The sequence below is a fragment of the Rhinolophus sinicus genome, chromosome 13 (genome assembly GCF_057876585.1).
Source record: "Rhinolophus sinicus isolate RSI-liver-muscle chromosome 13, RSI-T2T, whole genome shotgun sequence".
Classification (NCBI taxonomy): domain Eukaryota; kingdom Metazoa; phylum Chordata; class Mammalia; order Chiroptera; family Rhinolophidae; genus Rhinolophus; species Rhinolophus sinicus.
This window is the reverse complement of record NC_142513.1, coordinates 8690032-8715977: the sequence shown is the minus strand read 5'-3', so window position 1 is coordinate 8715977 and position 25946 is coordinate 8690032. Positions and strand designations below refer to the sequence as shown.

The 25946-nt window shown below is 41.0% G+C and overlaps 3 protein-coding genes across 7 annotated transcripts in view; 1 reads left to right on the top strand and 2 right to left on the bottom strand.

Moving 5' to 3' along the window:
- Positions 1-3545, bottom strand: part of ADNP (activity dependent neuroprotector homeobox) — a 33166-nt gene extending 29621 nt beyond the window's left edge. For 2 of the 5 annotated variants that reach the window (XM_074317461.2, XM_074317464.2), the window contains exon 1: positions 3413-3545. The gene's annotated coding sequence lies outside the window, so the exon portion shown is untranslated. Of the gene's footprint in view, positions 1-225; positions 245-1227; positions 1394-3412 lie in introns of those variants that run through there. The other 3 variants (XM_074317463.2, XM_019726087.3, XM_088789073.1) reach the window with 3 other exon arrangements.
- LOC109444578 (uncharacterized) lies at positions 3066-5094 on the top strand. Its single transcript, XM_088789486.1, has 3 exons — positions 3066-3687; positions 4009-4083; positions 4759-5094. The coding sequence occupies exons 1-2, from the start codon at positions 3066-3068 to the stop codon at positions 4080-4082; spliced, it is 696 nt and encodes a 231-aa protein (XP_088645612.1). The 3' UTR covers position 4083; positions 4759-5094.
- Positions 5095-5476: 382 nt separating this feature from the next.
- Positions 5477-25910, bottom strand: DPM1 (dolichyl-phosphate mannosyltransferase subunit 1, catalytic). Its single transcript, XM_019726086.3, has 9 exons — positions 25538-25910; positions 22633-22732; positions 18157-18190; positions 16500-16576; positions 16390-16415; positions 14253-14348; positions 11332-11400; positions 8390-8504; positions 5477-7467 (listed from the first exon to the last, which is right to left on the bottom strand). The coding sequence occupies exons 1-9, from the start codon at positions 25696-25698 to the stop codon at positions 7363-7365; spliced, it is 783 nt and encodes a 260-aa protein (XP_019581645.1). The 5' UTR covers positions 25699-25910; the 3' UTR covers positions 5477-7362.
- Between the last annotated feature and the right edge of the window lie 36 nt (positions 25911-25946).

The following is a 25946-nucleotide window of genomic DNA, read 5'->3' as shown; positions in this document are numbered from 1 at the left end:
GGCCAATCGCCAACATTTTCTGTACAGAGACTATAAGAACCCAAACGACAGATTTAGCTAGTTCAATGTAGAGCACCTCTAGTAAGACAGTCTTAAGAAACTGTCAACAAGAACCAAGATAAAGAAGGAATTTCTACTTCAAGTTCAATTAAGCAGGATACCCATACCCCACCATCTAGTTAACTGAGGCTTTTTACTATACTTTAATGAACTCTCACAATTTACCTAAATTCCAGCCTTCAAGCCCAATTGTTTCACCTTTTTTTTTTTGAGTGTCAAAACCAGGAAATCTTTGAAACTGTAGAATACATGCTTTCCTAAGAGCTCACAGCAACTTTTCCTGTAAGGGGAAAATGGCTATTACCACTACGGACATCAGTTAACACTGTATCTTATGTATAATTTGCTAAACAAACAAAAGAAGCTTCAGAAACTTCATCTCAAACAAGAAATTGTCTTCAAATTACTCATTTAAAAACTCATGTACTGTACATCAAAGACCAAATACAGGTCAAAATCATATCTGTTTAACAAATACTAAGTATTTAAAATTACAAACACAAGCATTTAAATATACGATTCTTGCAATTATTAAATAATTGCAAAAGCAATACAGTTAAGTCTCTAATGGAATACCTGAACCAAACTGCCTCCTGTTCACTCACCAAAATGTTACTTGATAGCAAATGTCCAATGAAAATTCTCCCTTAAGCACTAACTGGTTAACTATGTATCAAAAAATACACCCATTCTCAAAATATACATCCATTCATTTTCCCATAAATTGATCTTGGTGTATCTATATAAAATACTTGTAACAAAGTCTTAAAAATATCCTTAAGTATCAACAACCACTGTCAATCTTTGGTAGCAAGTACATGTTCATGGAAAAGCCTGTTCTGATCAGAGAATCTTTAAGGTTTTTTAGAAGCTTAACAACTCTTCCGATTAGATCATCAAAATAACACAATAGAAAACTTAACATAGTTTATATACAAGAGTGCAGAATGCAAATTATTAAAACAATATTAGCAATTTAAAGTTTCTCTCTTAAGCCATAAGTCATTTCTCTGTTCAGAACCCACAACTGCAACCAGCTCTAACCGGTTCCTTGAGGAATGTGGCTAGGCTGAAATTTTGGAAGTGTTGGCTTTGGTGGTGACCAAGGAGGAAATCTCTGGCTTCCCTGTTGCTGCAGTTCCCACCCTCCAAAATGAATATACCCACCGGTGTGAATTGACAATGTGGTCCAAAGAGCAAAGCAGGAACGGAGTCCAGATCCTCAAAATGGTAGTACAGGGCATAACCACTAGGCCACCTATCAGTTCAGTACAAAAAGTACAACCCTGTGCATCATGGTGCAAAAGCTGGGGCCTAGGTTTCGCATTGTGCATCTCACACCTATGGAAATAACAAGAGGAGTAAAATCTATAGAAATCAACACACCCTAAGAAGGTGGGTGCTCACAGAAGACCAGTGTCAACACTTTTGCAAAGGTGGTTGGCTACTGAGATAATGAGTGGTAATTACAAGTCCAAAGTTGGAAGGAAACAAAATTTTACAATAAACTCTGTTGAGTTTGACAATGAAGAACTCAACATGGGCTTGATGTTTACCAACAAGGCTTTGCAAATCATGACACCCATCTACAGGCTTATGAAAATTACTACCCCACTAACATCCCTCAAGAATAATTAACTCTCCAAGAGTTGGAAAGATTTGGGCCATGAAGAAGGGAGGTAATCGGCAATACCCCAAACTCGGGCTTTCAACTTTCCCCTTTACCATCTGACCTTGGAAAGATATGGTGACACATTCAAAGTTTAAGGGTGGAAGAATTCCAGAGAAGGGGAAATCTGTGTACCAAGGATGTGCCAAGGTGATTCGTGAAGAACAAATGTGGATTGTCTGGAGTCAACAGTTTGGAAAAAGTAAAAAGACAGAACTTCTAAAGTGTAGGTTGGATTCTTTTAAAGATATAAAAATCACTGCTCTTGACTCATTTAATCCTTCGCCATGTTGCTGCTGTCAGCTCACCAACTAAGAGTGCAGAATGTGTCTTGCTGGGCCCATTTTCCCATGGTCTGTAGAAGGCGCTGTGAAGCACATCCTGTTCTAGCTCTGGGGCCCTTCCCCCCTCTGCAGCCTTACCCAGTGCAGGGAATGCGCCCCCTACTGACTCCAACACTCATCGCCTTTAGCCGACTTGGCTGCGGTGCATTTTGGGTGGGGGCTGGTATTTTCTTCATGGCCATAAACCAGAAGCCACAATGCAGATTTATAAAGAAACTGTATCAAGCTACCCAGGAGATTTCTTTTTTTTCATTTTGAAGGTTCAAGGCACTGGCACGAGAAGCATCAGGAATAGGAATTGGGTGTGTGTGGATGGACAGCATTAAAATGGCAAGCACAGGAAACAGTTTGGTTCTTTTTCCCTCCTAAGCCTTTGTCTGAGAAATGGGGTTATGACAAGAACTGTCCAGAGAAATTGGTGAATGCAAGAACATCAAGAAGACTTAGTGTGGGCATGTGTGTGGCTAAAAAGGATATTAGACCTTAGCGCCTGGTCTTGGGCAGAAGAGGAAGAGAAGCAATCGCGCCTTTTCCAGCAGACAGACATCCAGGTTGGGGGTGGGGAGGGGAAGGCAGGCAGGCAGCCCAGAGGAAAGAAGAGGTGAATAAAAGGGTGCTCAAAGAAGTACTTCCCATTCATTGCATTAAAAAGAAAATCTTCTTGCAGCGTTCTGGATTTCCATTTCCTACCATCTTATTGCAAAGTTGGGGTGCACAATGATTCTAAGAGGTCGTGCTGACCAGGCAGCTGCGACTGAGTGAAGGGGTGGTGGTGGACTCCGTGGTCAGGATAGGAGGGGAGCTGGCATGTTGGGGAGGAAAGATTGCACGGGAGAGGTAAAGACTTTCACTCCGTGCCATGCATGCTCCCCGCCCCCCATTCTGTCCCCCTCCCCCCCACCCCAGCCAAGGGTGGGTAGACCAGGCAGGAGGCTCGTCGCAGGCACTGGGGGTGTGCGTGGGGGACTCGTTGAGGGGGGCGGGAGGAAGGGATGAGTTCCAGGGATGGGAGAAGCTCGGTTCTTGCTGGGGGCGGGGTGGAGGGAGATGCCATTAGCGGCAAAAGCTCCGGTGGCCAGGCTGGCTGGTGGCCTCCGCGGGCTCACGGGGCGGGGAACGGGGGTCGGGCTGCAGGAGGAGGCGCCTGGCCCCCGGAGCAGAGCCGGGTAGCGGTCCGCACGGAGCGGGCGGTCCGTCCGCCCCGGAGTGTGCAAAGGAGCGTGTGTGGTTGGAGGGCTGGCAAGCTAAACAACAATGCGCCCCCGGGGCCGGCTCGGCGGGAGCCGCGCGGACCGAGGGTCGGGAGCAGGGCCGGATCGCGGGGCCGCGCGCGGCTTACCTTGACTCGGCCTCGAGGCGCGCACGGGGCCGGCGTGCTCGGGGGCCGGGCGGCGGCGGCGGCGGCGGGCGGATGGCGGCGGCACGGCGGCGAGGGCGCGCCCGGGGCCTCGTCGCGCTCTGGCTCGGTGGCCTCGTCGGGCTCCGGCTCGCGCCGCGGCCGCGGCTGCTGCCGGGGGGCGCGGCGGGCGCAGCAGAGCGGCGGGCGGCGGCGGCGGCGCGAGCGGCTCCCTCCAGTCCCCGCGCGGGCGGCGGCGGCAGCAGCGTCGTCGAGCGGTGCAGACAAAGGAGGGGCGGAGGGACGAGATGGAGGGGGTGGGAGAGGCCGCTTCACCGGCGCGGGCAGGCGGGCGGCGGTGGCCGCGCTCCTCTCGCTCCTCAGTTGCGGGGACCGAGAGAGGGAGCTGTGTCTGAGGAGACGCCAAAATCCCCCTTAGCGCTGCCCGCGGGAGGGGGAGGGGGCACAAGATGGCGGCGGCCGAGGGGCGGGAGTTCAGCTCATGGATCCCGGCGGGCGGCGGAGGGGAGACCGGGCCGGCGGAGGCGGCGGCGGCAACGGGCGGGGGAGGGGGCTGATCCCGCGTCTCCCCTCAGCAGACAATACAAGCGCCTCGGAGCGAGTCCCCGAACCTGCCCTAGCCAAAATGGCGGCCGAGAAAGAGCGGAAGTGACGTAAGTACCTCATTAGCATAAGGACTCATTGTCCAGCGAAGTGGGGGGGCAGTGGGGGACAGTACCCTTTCCCCACATGTCCCCCAGGCACAACTCTCTCGCTCTCCTGTGCTTGCACCTAACTTTTCCTGAGGGAGGGTGGCACCGACACCCCTAACCCTGCCTAAGGGAAATTATATAATCCCCAGTGAGGGGGAACTCTCGCGAGAACCTGGACAATTTGCCATTGACCCACTAGGAGGCGCCGCGGATAATGGCCGCAGTGCGCTTCCAGGGCCCGTGCGCACGGCGGGCGCCTTCCTCTGCCCGCAGCGCCGGCGGCGGAGGCACAAGCAGAGGGCCGCAGCACGCCCTGCACTCAGTCAGGTGGCCGTGCTGGGGATCCCTGCGCGGGCCCAGCTGGGCCTGGACTACATCTGGCGGGAGGGGGCGAGCGGGCAGCCCTGCGGCTCCACGTGCTGCGCGGCCAGGGCTCTCACGGGCTGGGCAGCGGCGGCCGGCAGGGATACCTGGCCTTAATGAGGTGTGAGGGCCTCGTGCTTCACACACCGACTTGAGATGAGACACTACCCCATGGATACCTGACCCCTTCCTGGTAGGGTGGGCTGTTCAGTGGGCAGGGTCTGTGTTTTACAGAAGGCAGGCTGTTGCCCTGAGACTTGACATTCTTCCAAGGCAGTGATGGGCTCTTCTCTTTGGCCTGAAGAAAACGAATGGGATCCCTAGCGCCTTGAGGCCACTGGGCTGGTGAAGCCTAAGGATGAGAAATGGTGTTGCCAATGGACCTACCCCACAAACACACTGTGACTCTAGTCCCAGGGACAGTCACTTTCAGTGCTCCCACAATCTGACAGCGTAAGACAGCATCTAGGCAGTTTGCCTTTGTAAATGTAGGCAACCCCAACCAACACGTTGAGATAACAAACCCACCTTTAATAGCAGAATGCATCTGAGAGTGTATCATTGACTAAACATACTGAAAAGTAGTAAATGCCAATTGTGAAGGATTAACCAAGCCTGTTTTCTTAAGATGTGCTCTGTAAACACACTTATCTTTGCTGTTTCTCTAAATTTCAAGTTAACATAGTTTCAAACCATACTTAACATCCCTAAAGAATCTTAATTGAAAAATAGTACAAATTATGGTTACATGTATCTCAATGCCTACTGCCTTCAGTTAGCAGGTTTAACAAGCTGTTTCATCCAACAAACACAATATTCCATTAATTTTTGAAACTGTGATAAAATAATATCCTTAAAAGCCAAATCAGTATTTCAAAGGAAAACAAAAGCTGAAAAAAACTGTAAAAGGGGGGAGGGGCAAAGCATCTGATTTAGAGACAAAGATGAAGACTGTAAATTACATGTTGCAGAAGACAGGCAAAAGCTAATATGAAATAAGCAAAATAATTTTATCTTAGATTTCATACAGTGATAACACAAATACAAAGAGAGAACATCTGGATTTCATCCTTGGCCTCATTTACAAAGTAAAAAGGGATGCTGGATTCACATGTAAATGATTTTACAGTGTTTAAGTCACCACATTTACTACAAAAATGAATCTAAATAGTTCAATATTCTTTTCTAAATAACTTCCAAATGGTGAAAGTCTTCAATGCTCAAATACTTTCTTTACTGTAAATTCCAATAGTGATAGTGTTGTTTTGTAAGAATAAGAACCAAAAAGATTAAAAAGGCAAAAGGTATCTAACTCGAGTGAGGTCTGAGAAAGCAATAGTCACAGTGGGTTCTCTGAGGTATTTAATAGTTACTTCATCTCTGCTACACCTACTTGACAATGAAAATTGAACTTCTGGTTTACATGAAAAAGAATAGATTCTAAACACTTAAAAAAAGAAAAAAAAGATTGTATTACTATTATGTTCACTTAAAACTAATTTTACATTGAACAGTGATGAATTTTCTAGTTAATGAGAGAAGTTGCTTCCCCAAGGAAGTTGAGTACCTGGTGGGCTGCCACCCAGCTCAGTGTAAACAGGAAATAAATAATAGTAGAGGCTCTTATTGGAATGTGTCCTGTGGATTCAACAATGGAACAGGTAATGTTCAAAATGACACCAAAGGTTTTATACTCTGGTATTCATTTCTGGTAGGATCTGTTAGAAATGCAAATGGAAAAATCAGACTTTAAATTTCTTGACTTTAGCAGCTAAATTAAGCCAGAAAAGTGTAGTAATTAGGAATACTGTCCACTAAATATGCTTATTAAATAACTTAAGAGATGCTTCTTCCTTTTACTTGGAAAGGAAAGTCAACTTGATCTTAAACTTATTTGCTCACAGTATGTATTACCCAAAAATGTAAAAGATACTGCATGATCCAAAAACATGCTAGTTAGAAACAGATCTTTTTTGAAATACCTACTTTAGACAAGGCAAACAGAATATTTGCGCTGGCTTTATTGAACAACTTAACCTGCATTTTAACTGTCAGAACACTTCTGAACAGAGAGGAACTATAGAGAAAGAATTTTTGTCTTGTTAGTAAAGATGTTGAGGGTCCTGAAATAATATGAAAACAAATATTTTGAGAACAAAATCTTTACATAGTTTGTAAGATGTTTTAAAATTACTCGAGCCACTGAAGTTTATGTTTTAATACCATCAATATTTTCCCTTACTGATAGAAGTTATTGCTCAGAAGAAAAAAAAGCAGCTGTGCTATCAACTGCTGTCAAGTTATTTCTAATTCACAATATGTATTTTAAAGACCTGCTTTGACAGATGAATAGCTTCGGCAATTCAACAGCTACAAAGAACCAAATTGTAAAATTATGCTCTAAATGTACTGTTTTATCCATTTAAGAAATTTGAGGTTCATTTTTAAAGAAAGGGCAGAGATGTCTATTGCTTTTTCAGTTCATACAGAAAGTCATATAATATTTCATGAATATAATTAGCATTCCTATTCTGACATCTGCTAAAGAGCTATGAATCGTTTTTGTAAAGAATATTTCAAAATCTTCCTCCCATAATAAATTCTGCATTCACATACTCTACGAAAGCAATGTTTTAGGCAAAAACCCCATATACATTTATTTATAGGTCTTAATACAGCAAAATGTAAACGAAAATTGCGAACACTGCTCATTTTTCTAATTTGACATGTAAAATGGAGTTTCTTTAGAAAAAAGATTTGCGTGAAATTTACCTTACCTTATGATTTTGCTCTAAGAGTACATATTATAAAACTCAGCAACCAGGCCTCCGTTATGTTTAAATCGAAATGAACATAATATAAATACATAACTTTCTTTTATGTAGTAGCAAAGAGAGTCAATAATCCTTTCAGGAAAGAGACTATTTCATTTCCTCCCAACTTGGATTCACCATAAACACGATCCACAAATGATATCGGAACCTAGTTAAAAAAAATAATACATTAAGTCAGTCTTCAAAAATATTAGAAAGAAAGCATAGCAGGCATACAAAAATTACTAATACAACAGAAACAAGATTAGTCCTACAACAGCAAGTCCTTCAATTAAGTTCAGAACTAGGGGCTCTTACAGCAACTGTTACACCTCCAAGTCTTCAAACATGCATTTTATCACCTAAAACTAGACCATATGAACCAAATCGACAACTGTTTGAGGAGTATTGATCCTGCAGATTAAGTTGGTTTACCCAAGTTTCAGACTGCATTTCAAGGAAAAATTATACTCCAAAAGTAAAATGTCCTTTCACTTAATTTTTTTCATTAGTCCATCAAATTCAGCTGTCACTATGTTTTAGTATTAAGTTAAAAATCTTATAATTTCCACAAGAGAAGTGGTATTCTAGTTAGCTATTTCTTGCTCTGCATAAGAGTTTTAGTGTTAAACGAGGAGAGTCTGCCCGGAGTTCACTAGCTAGCTGTAAATATTACAGACCCTGCCCCCCGTAATTCCTGTCTTTTTCACTTACTCATAGGAAATGGGCAATGGGTGTCATCATCCATTTTAAAGTAGGGTGGCTGTTGTATGGCAAGAGGAAAAGCAACAAATCAACTCATCCCAGAATGCTGAGTGAAAGAAGGGCAAGGATGGAGAAGGTACCAGTAACTTTTAAATTTTTAAAAGGGAATGCTACCTTCCATTACTGTTTTAAATCTTGTAGGTCAAATGTATTAATTTGAAAGGGATGTGATTGTTCACTCTTTAGTGTATGGACAAATTCTAAACAACTGGAAGCCCTCCAAATTTACTTAGCAGTTCTGAAAGTTAAACATTTTATCACCAAAGCCTAAACCTTATTATTTCTTTATGAGGAATACAACACACTAATTACCATCAATTGCATACCTCCCCAATAGTATAATTCAACTGTCTTGCCCGAACAATCATCTCCATCTGGAAGACGTAGCCTTTAGAAACACATTTTTCTATTAATTTCTGTAGAACTTCTTTTCGGTATAACCTGTACAAAATCAAAATATGTATGAACACCTGAGTCAATACACCTGCCTACATGTATCCTGACCTTTCAAAAAGTTCACTGGTATTTCTAAAACCTAAAATTTTCAGTAGCCATTTGGATATTGAAAAGTTCTCATAGTAGACATGATACATTTGTCCTGAACCAGAAAGGTCATGAACTATTTTGTAAATAATTTAGAACAATTTTGAAAATGAGTTTAGCATCTTTTAGAGAATTATTTTTCTACCATACTATCAGAAATAAAAATATGGTAAACTGGATCATTTGAAGCACAACGACTCATTGTTTGAGTTTTTAAATTTTCTCAAAATTTACTTTTAAAGTTGAAAGAAGAGAAACTGTTTCAAATATTGGAATAATAGAGGTGATAGGTGATGAAACAACAATATAAATTAGATGACAAGAAAGAACCTAGTAATCAACAAGTGTTTCCTCATAAATGTTTATGGTGAGTTTCTATTTCCTAAGGCCCACTAAATAAATTCCTGGGATAAACGAAGTCTCCCCAGGATGAACCTGGTTAAGCTAGGTTAAGACAGGAACCTGGCACCACAGGATTGAGGCCATCCTGGTGGGACACAGATATCAGCAATCGAGGTCCCAGTTAGATACTTATAATGGACAAATATGCAGCCTAGCTTTAGACACACTGCAGACCAAACACAGCCCATTTTCAGTCACTGAAGTGAAACAAAACACAAATACAACAGCGACAACAAAAAGCCCCCAAAATCAGTCTCAGTCAGTAGGAAGGTAGCAGTCTCCTCCCGTCCCCTTTTCAGAGCAAGTTAGGAGAGGCATTTTGGTTTAACTGTTCTCTTTGGAGTTAAGTTCACCTGGATCTACAATGCCCGAGGATTTTACCTGGAACCCACATTTCCCCCCCCTCAGGCTTCCTCTAAGGCCACCTTGCCTTTTGGCTTTTCAAGCTTTTAAGTGAATATAAGACAACAGAAGCACATTCCTTAGAGAACCTGAGGTGGACTAGTGTGTGCATTCTTTTGCCCACACAAGTTCCTTAAGAATTCAAAAGAACAAGTTTAGAACATATCTGAAGTGAGAGGACTCTGATGGCGGCTGTGAGGCACCCTGGCCATTCCGCTCCGCGCTGTGTTTTCTCCACAGCACACTCCCCACATGATGCTGCATGTATTTTATGTAGTCATCTCTTGTCATTAGAATGTGTAAACTCCATGAGGACAGGGACTTTACTGTTCAATGCTTGGCATGCAGTAAGTATTTGTTGGATTTAAAATGAATCACCCTTTAGCTTTTCTAAAAGCATCTGCAGAGCTTTCAATAGGTGAAAGGGCCCTTTGATGAAGTAACTAGGTGAACCAGGCCTAAAAGCAAGGCCCCTATCTCCCCAACCCATGAAGCCACCCAGGGTTTTCATTCACTCATCAGACCTGTGGCTGTGAAGCCCACTGGCCATTCCCTCTGTAGACATGTTGTGAGTGTTAGTATTCTCTGCATTGTTGCTCCAAGGCAATCAGCGATCTTAATCAGATAACATTCTATTCCTTTGCTTTGAAGTGCGGAACTAAGGGGATGTGTTTATGGGCCCCAATCTGTCTTTTATACACCAAATTCTGCTTTCTAATAAGTTTACATTTTAATTCTAGAGAGGCTTCATTTTCATTATTTGACCTCTAATTTGTGATGGTTCCTCTCTTCATTTTTTGTTGTTCTTGGCTCATAAGTACTTTCATTTTACCAAGTAAGGACATTTAAAAAGAATTTCTCTCTTCACTTCTGTCTTGCCATCTCTGGAACTGATATTTAACAGACTTACAGCTGTCCTACAAATACTACCGTGTTTCCCTGAAAATAAGACCTACCCGGACCATCAGCTCTATTGCGTCTTTTGGAGCAAAAATTAATATAAGTTAAGACCCGGTCTTATATCATATATCATATCATATCATACCCAGTCTTATATTAATTTTTGCTCCAAAAGATGCATTAGAGCTGATTGTCCGGCTAGGTCTTATTTTCAGGGAAACATGGTAGTTACCTTCAACAGCCAGCTCCTAATTGGTGTGTGTCAATTCTAACGACGGACTGAAGAATCAACATTTAGTGGAAAAAGCAAATATCAACTAATATAAATTATTAATGCATAGGGTTTGGGCCTTAAAATAGATGAACAAACATTTTATAGTTTCAGAGATAAAAAGAATTTGGCAGTCTTTAGTCATTTGGCATGGTCATGGAAAACAGTTCATCTACTATAGCAAGTCTCACATTAAACAAGAACAACAAAAATTAAGAAACCCCAGAGACCTAGCAGGAGGCTTTGTCCCAATTAAACAAGAATTTTGTTTTTTTTAATATGAAAAACATATGGAGACCAAGGTAACCAAAAAAAATTCTACATAAACATTAAAGAGTTTCAACTTTTCTGTAGAGACAATGCTATAAATATTCATAGAAAGTGCAGAGAATTCCTAGAAGTGGTGCTGTTTTTTGGAGCACGTCACCAGTGAGGCCTCGTGCAGGATGAACAGGGACTGGTCACCGTGGGCCCAGGGCCTCCAACCCCAGGGTCTGATCATTAGACGTTAACCTAAGCCCTGCCTTCCACGGTGCTCTGTAAAAAGCACAATTATTTTGCTTAAGATGAGGCTTATGGCTTCCTCAGCAGCTTCTAAAGAACTTCAGTCTGCCTCTTTTTAATGTTCCAGAACAAAAAATGGGGTAGAAATGAAAAGCATTTCTTTAAAATAAGCCATTGTAAAGCCAAGAAATTTAGGCAAGAAGTTATAAATAGTAGAAAATATAAAATTACACGTTTTCACTGTACCTGAAGCTTCCTGTTAAATCAGATGCTCCCGGTCTCAGCAAAATCTGAGTTACAAAATTGGCCCCACGGCTGTCAAATACAACAATCAGATTTTCTTTATAAATACCATTTCTAAACAAGAGAAACACATCCAAGAGCAGAGTACTAAAAATGCTACACTAATTTTATAAATAAATGCAACACTATTTCACAAAAATGTTCATTCTGTAGAACAAGGAAATTTTTAGTCAGTGAAAGGAGATCTGACATTTCTGATTGTTCAGAAAATAGGGAGTTTTATTCATTGAATATGACATTCTTTCAAAGTTTAGCTATGAATGATAACAGATTTTTTTACTGGTGTATTTGCCAATAGCCATCATTTAGAATTCAGAACATCAGTCAGCCAGCAAAAGAGATCAGAGATTTGGAGTTTTCTTTTCAGATTCTAATAAGCACAATGGGATAGGACTTTCAAGTAGGTATTAGGTCAGTCTACATAAAAATGGCACCTTTTATTTCTTAAAGAAGGTGCGCAAGTGGGAGAGGGTTTTGGTTTTTGGCAATGTCTGGAAATTGACCAAATATTCATTCCGAGACTTACCCTGTTTCCCTGAAAATAAGACCTAGCTGGACAATCAGCTCTCATGCGTCTTTTGGAGCAAAAATTAATATAAGACCGGATCTTATGTAATATAGATCTTAATATAATATAGATCTTATATTACATAAGATCCGGTCTTATACCCAGTATTATATTATTATATTATACTATATTATATTATATGAGATCGGGTTTTATACTAATTTTTGCTCCAAAAGACGCATTAGAGCTGATTGTCCGGCTAGGTCTTATTTTCGGGGGAACACGGTAGTCAGCTTGGGCTACTATAACAAAATACCAGGTGAGCTGGCTGAAACAACAGGTATGATTTCTCAGTTCTGGAGTCTGGGAAGTCCAAGATGAAGGTGTTGCTGACTTGGTTCCTGGTACCAGCCCTCTTCCTGGCTTACAGACAGCTGCCGTCTTGCTGTGCTCACATAGGGGGTGGGGGGAGGCAGGAAGCCCAGCTCTCTGGTCTTCTACGAAGAGTACTAATCCCACCATGAGGACCCCACATTCAGGACCTCATCTAAACATAATTACCTCCCAAAGGCCCCGCTTCCAAACACCAATACTTTCAGGGTAATGGCTGTCAAAAATGGATAATGGCTAACAAAAACGTGTCCCCCCTCAATTTGCTTAATAGCTACAAACAAACCCCGGACATAGTTTACCCCTCCAAAATGCATTTAATCAAAGGAATGTGCGTGTTTTGGTATGTATTTATACATCTATTTAAGGTATTTTTAAAGTGGGATCTTTAAAAATGCAGCAAGAGTCAGACTTAGGTTCAAATTCTGGTTCTGGACGACATAAATAACACCTTGAGCAAGTGGTAACAATCTTTCTCAGGAGTTTATACTCTAAGTCAGTACAGACATTAATAGCTAATGACAGACACAACTGATGAGCCAACTGAAAGTTGTAAATTGTCTCTGGCTGGGGCTCCCTCATTTTAAATAATAGCTGTCGTGACCAAATTGAGAGGCCTCAGAGATCACTGTTGGTCTCAACCTTGACTGCAGTACAGAATCAGCTGGGAAGCCTGTGAAAAATACTCATGCTTCTTGTCCCACCTCTGGAGAGCAAACGGTCTGCATTGTGTGTTGCGTGAGAAAGGGGCGATGAATAGGGAGCAGTTGTGTGTAATTTTCTCCCTACATGATTCCGAAGTTCAGCAGGATTGAAAACCAGTTTTATTCAACCCCTTCATTTCTCTGAAGACTGAGACTCTTAACATGTTTTAAACGACTTGCCCAAGGTTCACAGTTAAAGAGGTAAAACTGAGATTAACTTAACAAAATCTTCAAAAGAAACACAGTGAGAAAAATACTAATGGTGAAAAATTCTTTGCGGGTCTTTGCATCAAGAGGTGGACTCTATTTCCCCACCCCTTTAGTTAGGGCTTGCTTTGACCAAGAATTAATGCTTTGTTAGCCCCAGAGCTTAGGACTCAAGAGGCCTTGCTGCTGCAGCCTTGGTACTCTTGGACGCTGCCCTTGGGACACATGTAAAGCTGGTCTAGCTTTCCTGAAGGTGAGAGGCCACATGCAGAACTGAGATGTCCCAGCCAACAACCAATACCAACTGCTGGACGAATGAATGAGGAGGCCCCATTGGACCTTCTAGCACAGCTGACCCTCCAGCTAAAGGAAGCTGGAAGGTGCAGCTTCCGAATGGGCCCAGGTGCAGTTGGCAGAAACACCAGCTAATCCACAAAGTTGTGAGAAATAATGAATCATTGTTTTAAGTTCCTCAGTTTTTGGAGGGTTGTTACACAGAAATAGGAAACTGAAACAGGTTTTATTTCCATTTTATGATGACGAATGTAAAGCTTAGAAAAGGTGAAACATGCAAGGTGATACAGGTAATTAAATGACACAATCAAGATTTTACCCCAGTTCTGACTCCAAAGCCTCACCACTTTATTTTGCTTAGTGAAAGCTGAAATCATGAGATGTCTTATTTACTGAAAATGATAAAAAAAATATATATATATACACACACACATATGGAAAAAAACTACCTATATAGTTAAAAAATATAGATGAATAGTTCACTTAAAATCAAAGCTGAGAGTCTAGTAGAATAAACTTGTCCTGAATTACACCATTTCTAACAAAGGTTCAAGGTATATGCTGATTTTTCCTTAGTGAAAATAGCTAAAATAAAATTAATCACAGGAAATATTGTGGGTAGGAAGCTACCTGGAAATATTTATTTGAAATTACACTGACCCACAAATCCCAAGGCTGCATGGTAATTTAACCCAAATATACCTGTTATAAACATATTTCTAGTAGTTACACTAAAAAATAGAGAAATGGCACATATGTACCTGATTAATTTTCTTTTCAAATCCCAGCCATATACACCTCCATTTCCTTTGTAGCGAGTTCCAGAGACAATGTCAAAATTACCCTCCTTTTGCTTCCTGTAGAATAAATTAGCTGTCAATTAGAAAAAGCTATTGAGCATTTAATAGTTATTTTCATGAGCTACTCATATACAAACAGAACTTTTAAGACTTGCATAGAAAAAACAATGCCAAGAAAATAGATGAACTATACTACTGAGAGAGCTTTCAAAGGTTTTCAAACCTGATTCTTTTTTCCTTTATTAATATTTAAAACTACAAAACAGTACATTTGCTGACTGCACTATGTGAAACCATCCTAAAATGTAGTAAGAAAATTATAAATTTCCCCAACACCCCTCCATTCTGTTCTCAGCTCCCTTAAGCAAACAATGCTAAAACAGCCTGCTAACTCTCCAGACCTTCCTCTTTCTTTACAGAAAGATAAAGATACACACCCCCACTAGGGTTTTGGGTTGCTTTACAAAATTGGAATCCAAAGTAGTTCATTTTGCAACTTGCTGTCAGTTAACAATACACATAATGGAATCATCGACATCCCTACAAGTCAACAGAGAATGTTCTCATTCTTTTTAATAGCTGCAAAAATACTCCATAGAATACTGACCCCATATACTCCTACGCTGGTTTCCATAGTGGGACCCACTCAACAACACACCACAGTGAACAGTGCTGCAGCATTCTTATAAACGGTGTGGAGACTACCCAAAGCGGAACATAATGGAATTGCTAAAATACAGCTTTATGAGTGTTTTTAATTCTAATGGATCTCACCATAAATTACTTTCTAAAAAAGCTGTAGCAACTCACTTCCTCTACCAATATTTAAGTGTGTCTGTTTTCTACCATCTTATTGGTACTGGGTGTATTACTCTGTAAATTTTTAATTTTGATAAACTAATGGGTAATAAAATAGTACCACATAATTATTTTAATTTGCATTTCCTTGACTATGCCCCAGGGTGACTATCTTAAGTTTATGAGCCATTTGGATTTCTTCTACATGTGGCCTGTATCTTTCACCCATTTTCTACTCCACTGGTTCCACTTTCTTATCAGGTCAAAGGGGTTTTTGTGTGTTGGAGACATAAGCGGAGACAGTATCTCTGAGATGACTTTATGCAGAGATCAAAGGATGAGAAGTTGGCCACTAAGGAGCAGGAAAAGAGCACTGCAGGCAAAGAGAACACAGCACTGTGAGCAGATGGAAGGAGTATGCCTGCAGCAGAGACTGCAAAGCGGGGAGGTACAAGGTAAGTTCAGAAAGGGAGGCAGGGTCTGAGGGGCAAGGACAGCAGTGTTAATGGAACTCCCTGAAGGATCGAAATAGGGGAGTGACATGATCTGACTTCGCTTTTGTATATTTAGTTTATATTTAGAACAGTTCCCAAATTATTATTCTGAGAGGTTTTGCGGTCTCTTGGGTTTTCTAAGAATATAACATCACTTACAAATAAATATAATTTTGTATCCTTTACCACTATTTATATTAAACTCTTGTCTTACAACGTTACTTAAAATCTCCATGTTTAATGGTAGCTAATATGCCTATCTTGATGAGTTTACTGGAAGTGATTCCACCTTCCACCATGTAATAAGATGTCTGTATTAGGACTGGGCCATCTTTATCATGTTTAAGTGGTTTCCTTCTATTTCTAAAGTTTTTATTAGAAATGGCTAGTGAATTTTATCAAATGCCTTTTAGCATCTACAGACTTAATCACACTGCTGTCTTTGTTATGTGCTAAATGCATTACGTTGACAGACTCCTGAACATGAACCACTCTGGCACTCCTGTAACAAAGCCTACTTGTTTATGGGGTTTATCCTTACGACGCAGGCACCTTTCTCTGTCGTCTGGAAGGAGCTACATAAAGGACTTATCTGTTGACCAGTCCCTTAGGGCTCCTAAAATACATCATTTAGTTATATATGTATATATTCATCAGTCTCAAATCTATACGTTGGTTTTATTTTTGATAGCAAACAAAATAGTATGTTCATTTTTAATTAATGAAGAATGAAAAATGAAAATAGGTTCAGAATCAATATAAAATAAATGATTTGAATCATTTTTTCAAATATTAGAATTACCTACCTAATGAATTCAGGAATAAATTTTGGCTGAAATTTAGAAAGAATAAACAGTAAGTCAGTAAAATAGGCTAAGACTATTATAAATTGTTAATAAAGCAAGATACCACTTACGTGGTGTGAGAGATCAGCATCCATAATAATTATGTAGTTTCCTGTGGCATGTTTCATTCCATGAATATATGCAGTTCCTAAAAATGAAAATATTTTTATTGCCACTAAAGAAAATCACCAGAAATGCTTACATATCCATTTGAAGAGAAGAACTTGTTAAGCACTCAGCATGCCCTAGTCCTCTAAAGGCGATCTTGAACTATAATGAAATACTGCTTATTCTCAGTCAGAAGCATCTCTCAATCCCATTCGTCATCTCCCATTTCACCTTAGTCCTAGACGCCGTCTTTTGATACTTGGAACCCTCCCTAACAAGAGTCCCTGCTTCTGCTCTTCCCGTCACTCCTGGCCCATTTCCATGAAAAGTTCTGCCGTGAGTTGTCTTTTACACTGTAGGAAGCCGGGGTACTAGAGCACTACTCTGATATTTGGGGCCTACGGTGCAGCTAGCAATTACTCAGCCATCTTTCATGCCCAAAGTTCCTCAGGGACCTGGTAAGGAAGGTGACTGGTCAGGAGCAGGATTTGGGGATTCCTGCATTTTCTAGCCCCAAACCACCACAGTAGCTTATTGGCAGGGCTGCTCTCTTCTAACTTCTTTTGTTCAGAAGTTTCTATCAGAGCTTTTTGGATATACAACTGACCAGTTAGTAATTCTTGGTTGCTTTCATGGCAGTGTCCAGATTATTTCAATCCCAAAGAATGTTCTGGATTCAGATGCAGAACATTTGATGATGCCAGGGAACTGATGGTCTTCAGGACAGCAGACGGTGACTTTTAAGAACTGTGCTTTCTCTATGCTCCCTCCAATTTTTCAGTGAAATTATACCAATTCTTAACATAAGCAACTGTGACTAACAACAGAAACAAAGGCATTCAGATTTTCACCTCAGAACAACTGAGTTCATCTGAGATTTTCTATAACTCTCTCTGTTTAAAAGCTGGAAAAGCTTTGTCTTTTTAAAAAAATAAAGAGTAACTTTTTAAAACATAACTTAAAGAACTTGTTCAAAGGTTTACAGCTAAGGCAGTGTTCTGCTCCAAGACGTTTGCCCTCAGGTCCCTACCCTGTTCCACACTGCAGGGAACCTATTCCCCAGGTTCTCCTGTCATCTGGCTTCCAAACAGCTTCGGGAGGCAGAGGGGGAAGAGCCTGAGGCGAGAGAAGGGGACAGTCTCAGTGTCCTCCTGTCTCCCTCTGCCTCCCAGCACTGACGGCAGATGCTCCGTGGTCCAGCTCCTGCCAGGTCATCCCCAACTCCATGGTTCTAACCGCTCTGGGCAGCCTGGTTCCTGGACTCTGAAAGCAACATCTCCTACTGTTGCTCCTTGTTGGGGTGGTAGGAACCTCTAGCTACTACTAATCTCTGAGCAGCCTCACTGTTCCCTTTGGCTCCTCAGCAATTCCTTCACCTGTGTAACCAAAGTCTCTGTATTAAATTCCCTATATTGAAAGACTTACAGTGGTTTCTGTTTTCCCAAGTGGGCCTTGACTGACACAGGCAACTCAAGTCAAGTCATTTAAATGTCATTAAAATCATTAAAAACCATCACAGGAGGTTACTGTATTTTGGCCCCGTTCCAAACTAGGAAAATACACACTGGATCGTCTTACCAAGGCCAGGAGCAGGTATAAAGGATGAGAGATTCTGCTTACCTAGTCCCAACTTTTTCTCCCGTGGTCTCAGAAGCTGTAAGAATAAGAAACAACACTTGTGACACAAAGAGTAAAAAATCTGACTATTAAAAATTATTTTTATTCATGTAAGTGCTACTCATTTTAACAGAAATAACTGCATTTCTTAGACCTTAGAGCAGAGTACACCGAACATTTTTTGCCAAAGTAAAAAAAGAGCGCTTAGTAACAAATCAAATAATTTAAGTTTTTAAGGAAAAAGCAGTATTCTTTCACCAACCTCACAATAAAAGCCAAATTTTAAACTTCTTTTTTTTTTTTTTTGGTGCTATGCAGAAAACAATATGTAAACAATATCACTTATTCTATACCTTCTTGGAATATTTGGTAGCTAGACTTGTTTTCTCACTTCCCTTTGTGATTTTAAATGTTGGTATCACTCTTCCTCCATCAACTTATCTCGATTTCATGCTTGGATGACCGCATCTCATTTTCTACGGGCCCAATGACAAGGTGTTAACTTCTTTCTCTTTCCTTACAGTTTCTTAATTATTTAGTCGACCTTTTTTTTTTTTTTGCTTCATATATAAACCTTGACTTAGTTGCTTTTCTTTTTTTCTGAAAACTTCTGAGAAAGTAGAAAGCCAAGTTTTGGACTCTGTTCTAAGTTTCTGAGGAACAAGGCTCAAGTGGATGCACTACTAAGGATATCTTGTCCCCTTCTGCATTTGCCAGGGTATAAGCAGGCTGCCTCAGACTGCACATCTCTAAACAAAGCATATTCAGGTCAAGTGACCCAGGATAATTTTTTGATATGCACGTTGCTCTAGGTCTTGGGGAGGAACAAAGATAGATAAAACACATTCCTGCCCAATAAGCTCTTAGATAGAGAGCAAGACATTCGATTAATCATCTATACTAATTACAATTCGCTGAACAAAACCAAACAAGACGTCAGGTTTAAAAAAAAAAAGATGTCAGATTTTATTTGATTTTGTGATAGTTACTGACAAAATACTAATCCCATCTGATATCTGCCCTGAAAAAGCCAATCTTTTAACGTTTTTAGATTTTCTATGTTTCAGCTGCAACATTCAGCTGAAATCTTTTTTCCAAATAAAAGATAATTCTGTTATTTATAACTTGCAGAATGTTCCGAAGTTTATATAAAGTAGAAACAATGTTGCATATGATAGCTACTATGGAGCATTTAAAAGAATGAGGTTCTTTGGTTACAAAAGATCTCCAAGATATAACTAAAAAGTAACAATGGTACAGGAAGGTTGCATTTCTGTTTAAAAACAAACACCACCAGCACATTTAACTAATTCTACAGATTAGACGCATACACATATATGCACAAAAAGGTCTGAGGTAACAAGTCAAACTGCTGACCGGGTCTTACCCTGCGGAAGAGACGGGATTGCAGATCAGGAAATGCTCATGTAAAGCAACTTCAGTTTAATTAGTAACGTTTACATTTTACACCAAGAATGTACTTGTTTAGGTCTTACTTAATGAAAAGTTCGCCTGGTTTCCTTCAGTGTGTTTAACCTTTCTTTAATTTCACCACCCGCCTTTTTGGCCTCCTCATTCCGAAGCCACCCTGTTAATTTGCTGTGTGACCCGGGCAGTGAGGGACTCAACGGAGCTCAACTCATTGCGCTGCCATGAGAACAGCAGGGAATTCACAGGAAGGGAGTGCAAGGCTGCTGGGCACAGGCTCTGAAGTGCGCTCACCACAACACAGCTGCTTACGAACGAATTACTTCATGTGACACTATACTTTGTTTGATAAAAAACTTTTGTAAAAATTTTTATCACAGAAAACCTTGATAACACTGCAGAAAAACTGTATCATTTTGGACTAGGATCAACAGTATTTGAGTGAACCCATACTCTCAAAAACAACTGAAAAGAAGAAAATAAGACAATCTACAGCTAAGAAAGGCTAATTGTACTCTTATTTCGCAATTCTTTATCAGTGAGGCTCATTATTTTTTCACTTTTAGCCACTTGTAGTTCTTGTTTCACAAATTATCTGATTGTGGTGTTGATCTTTTTGTTAGAGATATTTTGGTGTTTGGGGATAAACAGAATATTTTAATCCTACATTTATATTTGATGATTTAAAAGCAATGAACATGTTACTACACAGATGTAAATGTGAACAAAACCATCTCCATCTTTTTGTCCTTTCCTGCTGCGACCTTTGACCCACCTCAGTCTTTAGTAAGCATACCAAAGCCACCTAAACCATAAATAATTTTGTAAATAACGGCAAGGATGACAACGAAGATGAGTATGAAACTGACAGTGTCAACCACCAGAAGGTATGGCCTCTGGCGCTATTGCATTCTTTGTCCCTTTGTCTCTTTTCAATGCTTAGTACCTGAGTTATACTGGTAAAGAATAATTTGCGCAAAACTGCTGGGCCAGTCTGTCCAAGATCTTATCCAATCTCAAATTGGGGGACAAAACAAACTGCAAACCAAACACAATACAAGTATTCAACACAGAAAGCTGTAAGCCCTCTACAATCTTAATCTCCTTGCCCTGTAACCACTGTTAACAGCTCGGAATCTGTGCCTCCAAGTTTTCTATGCGCCCACCTCTGCCATTTATTAGTTAGCTGTGTGACCTTGGGAAGTGAATTAATCCTCTTGTCTCAGTTTCCGCAACCACAGAGAGTTTCAATACTTATTTTTCTCCGTCTTTCCCCTCAACTAGACATACATGTCACTTAAAAGCAAGTAAGTGCCACCCTGGCAAGGCCTGACATTGAAAAAAAAATTCTAGTTTAAATGATTTAAAGGTCATAAAATAATGAACAAACAGGAAATTTTCCTGGTACTACAGGGAAATCATGAAAGTAAATGCTATTTTTTCTTATAATTTTGAATTTTATTGGGTTGATGGGGAAAAATGGAACCCACTGAGGACATGTTGTTTTAGAATCTGCAAAGGTAAATTCAGTAGGCATTCCCTACAATCAATCAATTACACCTCTGCTGAACTTCTACGACAAAAGTTAGCTTGATGTTCCCGAATTAAAAGGCAGCACATAACTCAAGAGAATTCTATACACATATATGTGAATCAATGGCCGTGACCCAGAAATTCTAAAAGAGAAACTGGGGAACTCTTGCCAAAGATGTGAACCTGGCATCATTGGCAGTCATGGTAGAAGGCTGAAAATCTGTCCACTTTGTGTCTCCTGTACGTCTACACAGCAGGAGACAGTCAGAGCGGTTTGGAGGTGTGAGCACTTCTGTGAGATGCTCATCTGTGAGATAGAAAGAATCTCTAATATAGGATAGATTGACCATGTATATAAGAACAACACGTTTCCCTTAATTAAACTCTTTCCACCAACCAATACCTATCTCTTCCAACTAAATAGAAATCCTTTCATTATTTAGATTAATCAAGAATATTTGGACCCAGTGACATATTTTTATGATGCTGCCACTTCTTGAAACGCAAATGTCAATCAAGTTTCTCCAAGAGACTTCTTTATAGTCATGCCAATGGTTCTCTATTGGGAGGAGGGAACAATTTTGGGATATCCAGAGACATTTTTGGTTGCCACACTGGGAAGAGGGTAGCTACAGGCATCTAGTGGCCACAGTCCAGGGAGGATGCTAACCATCCTATAACATACAGGACAGCCCCCCACTGCAAAGAATTACTGGGTCCCAAATGTCAATAGTGCCAAGACTGAGAAACTGGCGTATTACAAGATCCAATGCCTATAATGTGTTTTCTAATTAAATCTGTACTTAATTATATGCCTTTGGCCCAAGACTTAGCCAAAGTCAAGCTCACTAGAATGCTCAAACATTTTAAAATCCAAGTCAGTGACCAAAAATAAAGATTATGAAGCCATTATAAAATGAACTCTACATCTGCCTAAGTTACTCCCACAGATGAACAGGCTTCAAGGTCCAGTGGGAAAACCTAAAGTTTAAGACTCAGAAAGTCAATCTACCCCCACAAGACTGTTCTACAGATAAAAAAAAAAAATGCCAAGTACTCTAAAAAATCACTCATGTTTCACATAAAAAGTCACCTTTCTCAGCTATAAGATTTTAGCTGCAGGCAGTGTTCTCTACTGAAAGTACGAGAATATCTAGAGAAAGGGAGCAAGACGATCAAGACACACATTACCAACTGCAACCTAGTCCTATAATATTCCTTGTCAATTCAATATCATGCTTTAATTTTGCCCTTCAAGAAAATTTATCATCTGTAGAATCAGTCATAAAAACAGTGTTCATCCAGACTTACTATTTTGCTGTAACATTACTACTGATCCAATATATCAAAAAGATGTAAAACCTCAAGCACGATGAAAAATGCCTCTAAATCCCTGGCGTGTAAGTTGCTCTTTATCTTTTCAGTTTCACAAACAGACTGAATTTAAGCACTGTTCATCTCTCATTTTTCCCCTATGAAACACAACTGGTAACACAGAACAATGTTCACATGACTTACAATCTTATCTGACCCATAGATCTTCTCCAGCTGTTCAGCAACATCCCTTGTTCCATCTGGGCTTCCATCATCTATGATTATAATTTCATAGTTGATTCCACTAAAAAATAAAATAATATGTATTGTTTGGAGACAGTATTCTTGAATTAAAAAATAATTTTTAAATTACTCATTCTTCATCAGTAGTGGAAATTTATTGCCATTGTAATCACTAAAGAAAACTTCAATTATCAAATGAAATGTCAGCTATTCAGTACTTCATCTCCAAACTCAGCACGTTCCTGGAAAATGCTATTATACAGTCCTGAGATGTTAAAAAATTCTCACACAGAAAACATACTCTCCAGCTTAAAAAAAAAAATCAGTAATTTTACACACGCACACATAATAGGATATATGAAATTTTATTTACTTTGGAAATGGAATTGTGGAACCGTAATATCAAATCTTAGTTATAATTTCAAAAGTATATTTAAAAGATAGCTCATATCGATTGAGTACCTGAGTGATTATTCTTTTTAATTTAATCCCAAATAGATATAAAGAACATAGGAATAAATCTGATTTAATTTTACCCTTAAGAAAACCCACTTTAGAATGGTGACATAAATCTTTTACCATTTCAAATAGTTGTACCCACACTATCAAATAAAAAGAAACAGCACAGAATTACAAAAGATTTCAAAATTAACACCTTTCTGCTGCTCTCCATTATCTTCACGTGATGGTTTCTACTCTAGAAATAAGCCAACACGATAGCTGGATGTACGCGTGATCACTGTCATGTCTGTCCCCAGTCCCCCTTAAAAGACATTCTTTTTGTTAACTTTATTGGGAAACTTAAGGGAAAGAAAATGAGGCCAGCCAAACCCTCACCACACAACATTCAGTTTCTTCTTGGTCCTACTTTAAGAAACATGCAAAGAAATCACCCAGAAAACATTCCACTGTTATAGGCTTAAGAAAGCGAGCCCCAGCAAACTTGCCAGAAAGCTAGACTCAACCTATCCTCTAGAGTAGACAGACTTTAGCTTCCCACGGCGCCTTAAATTTGGGCACGTGCTTTACAAGCCAAAACATGTAAGATGTTGTTTCTAGCTGATGTGCTGAAAGAGATAAACTTCATAAGCAACAGGAGTCATTCATATGCAAAATTACTGCCCCTTTCCCATTTCAAAGCACCCACAGAGCTCTAAGGTGAGGTAGCTTAAAGGAATCAAGCTGAGCTGACATTAGGTAATTTGACTGCATCTAAAAAGAAGTTGTTTCCTTCATTAAATTTCATTTTGATTAAAAAAAAAAATCCACTCAGGGCTGGCAGCCAGTGTGAGTGGCTGGCAGCCGGCGAGAGCTGCCGTGAGTGGCCAACCAATGACCAGCAACTGACTGCCTCAGCCGGGGGGAGCGCAAGGCTCATAACACCAGCCTGGGCCAGGGAGCTGTGTCCCACACAACTAGACTGAGAAACAACCGCTTGAACTGAAGTGGGGTGGGGGCGGCAGAAGAGGTGGGGAAAATCCACTCAAAAACTATAAAAAGATAAACTACACTACATAAAATATTTTAAAATAGAGCAAAAAGTATGGTAGAATCAGAAGACAGATGGGAACAAGATCAGCTACGTGACAATTTCTCTAAATGGGGAAGAGCCTGTAGAAATCAAAAAAAGGTAACTAAAACTAAAAACGAGGAAAAGATCTAAAAAATTTTTGAAGAGCTATGTATGAAAAGATAGCTATCTCAGTCGAAGGAATAGAATCAAAACAGGAATGTTTTTCACCAATTAGCATTTCCAACGATAAGTTTAATAATGCCCAGGTTCACTGGCCAGTGGCAGAACAGGGACACTAGTGTCTGAAGAACGCTGGAGTCCTACGGGGGTACCGTCTTTTTTGAGAGCAATTGGGAAATAACTAGCAATTTCAAGCACATCTCTGACGATCCAGCAATATCACCATCAAGACTTTATCCTCCGCATACTAGCAAAAGTATGACTGTTGCAACATCGACCTAATAAAGCAGCACTATGTGTCAAATACTTTTCTAAGTGCTGCAAAATGTGGCGTGAACAAAGTTCCCCGTTCTCATTTGTAAAGCAAAAGTCAAAAAAAAACAACAACACACTAAAAAACTCTGGAAATAATCTGTGTTCGTTGACATGACCCGGTTAGATAAATTACAACAGCCATAGTACATAATTTCCAAAATAATTTGCTAAATTTGTATGTGCTGATATAGGAAGACCTTCTCTACAACACAGTCTCATCAATGTAACCATACAACAAGTTACTTTGTACTGATTCCAGCATTTTCTGAAGTTAAAAAAAAAAAATTGTATCAACACTTTCAAATTCAAACTCTAAGCGCCCAGGTACTAACGACCACAACAAACATCCACCGGTGATCAGAGAAGTTGCTCTTCTGCTCTCTCCAGAAAGGCTGTCCCAGCCCCACAGCGGCTTCCTAACCCAGACGCCAAACCTCACGCTTACATAAGCACTCGGCACGGGGGCGGCAGTGAGCGTGCTCGCTGGGACGCCCGGCCGCAGATCCTGACCACCTAGAGGGAGGAGTGAGGTCAGGCTCACAGCGTCGCCCCAGTAAGAGTGGCCACCCCGTGAGAAAAAGGCGGCGGGAAGGCGGGGGCTGGGGGAGACCGAGTCGTGCATAATTAAGATAAAGGCGCGTCTGGCAAAAACCAAGGACAGGAAGGAGAACCCGAGACACGGAGGGAACCCTACAACCATCCGCCTCTGCTTCCCTCGCAGGGTGGCCTCCTCCCCAAGGTTTCCCCCTCCAGACGAAGACAGGCCGGGCAGGACTGCCTCGCGCAGCCAACGGCCGACACCCAGGCCAGGGAAGCCAGCTCATCTCATTCCTCGGGGAGGGCGTCCGGGCACCGTACCTCTCGGAGAAGCTTTTCACCAGCAGCCACACGATGAGCGGGAGGTTCTCGCGCTCGTTGTAGGTGGGCAGAAGCACCGAATACTTGTCCTGTCGCGGGGCGCGCCCACCCGGCTCCCGCCGAGACCTCGGAGGGGTACGACTCGCTTCCTTGGAGGCCATGGCGGAACTGCGCGAGACGCCGGAAGCGGAATGACGGGGACAGGGCGCGCGAAGTCAGGAGTCGGACCGTACCAAGTTCGGGAAGAGGGGAATGGCCTGTGTGGCTGAGAGCTAGTTCTCCTGAGGCCCTTTGTATGGCTCCATGGGAAATATTTAGGCCTCATGCATGTTTCAAGTTGAATCTTAAGGGTACTTCAGGAAATACGTATCTACGTATCCACTTTTCCAAAGCTCCATAAAGTTCTTTA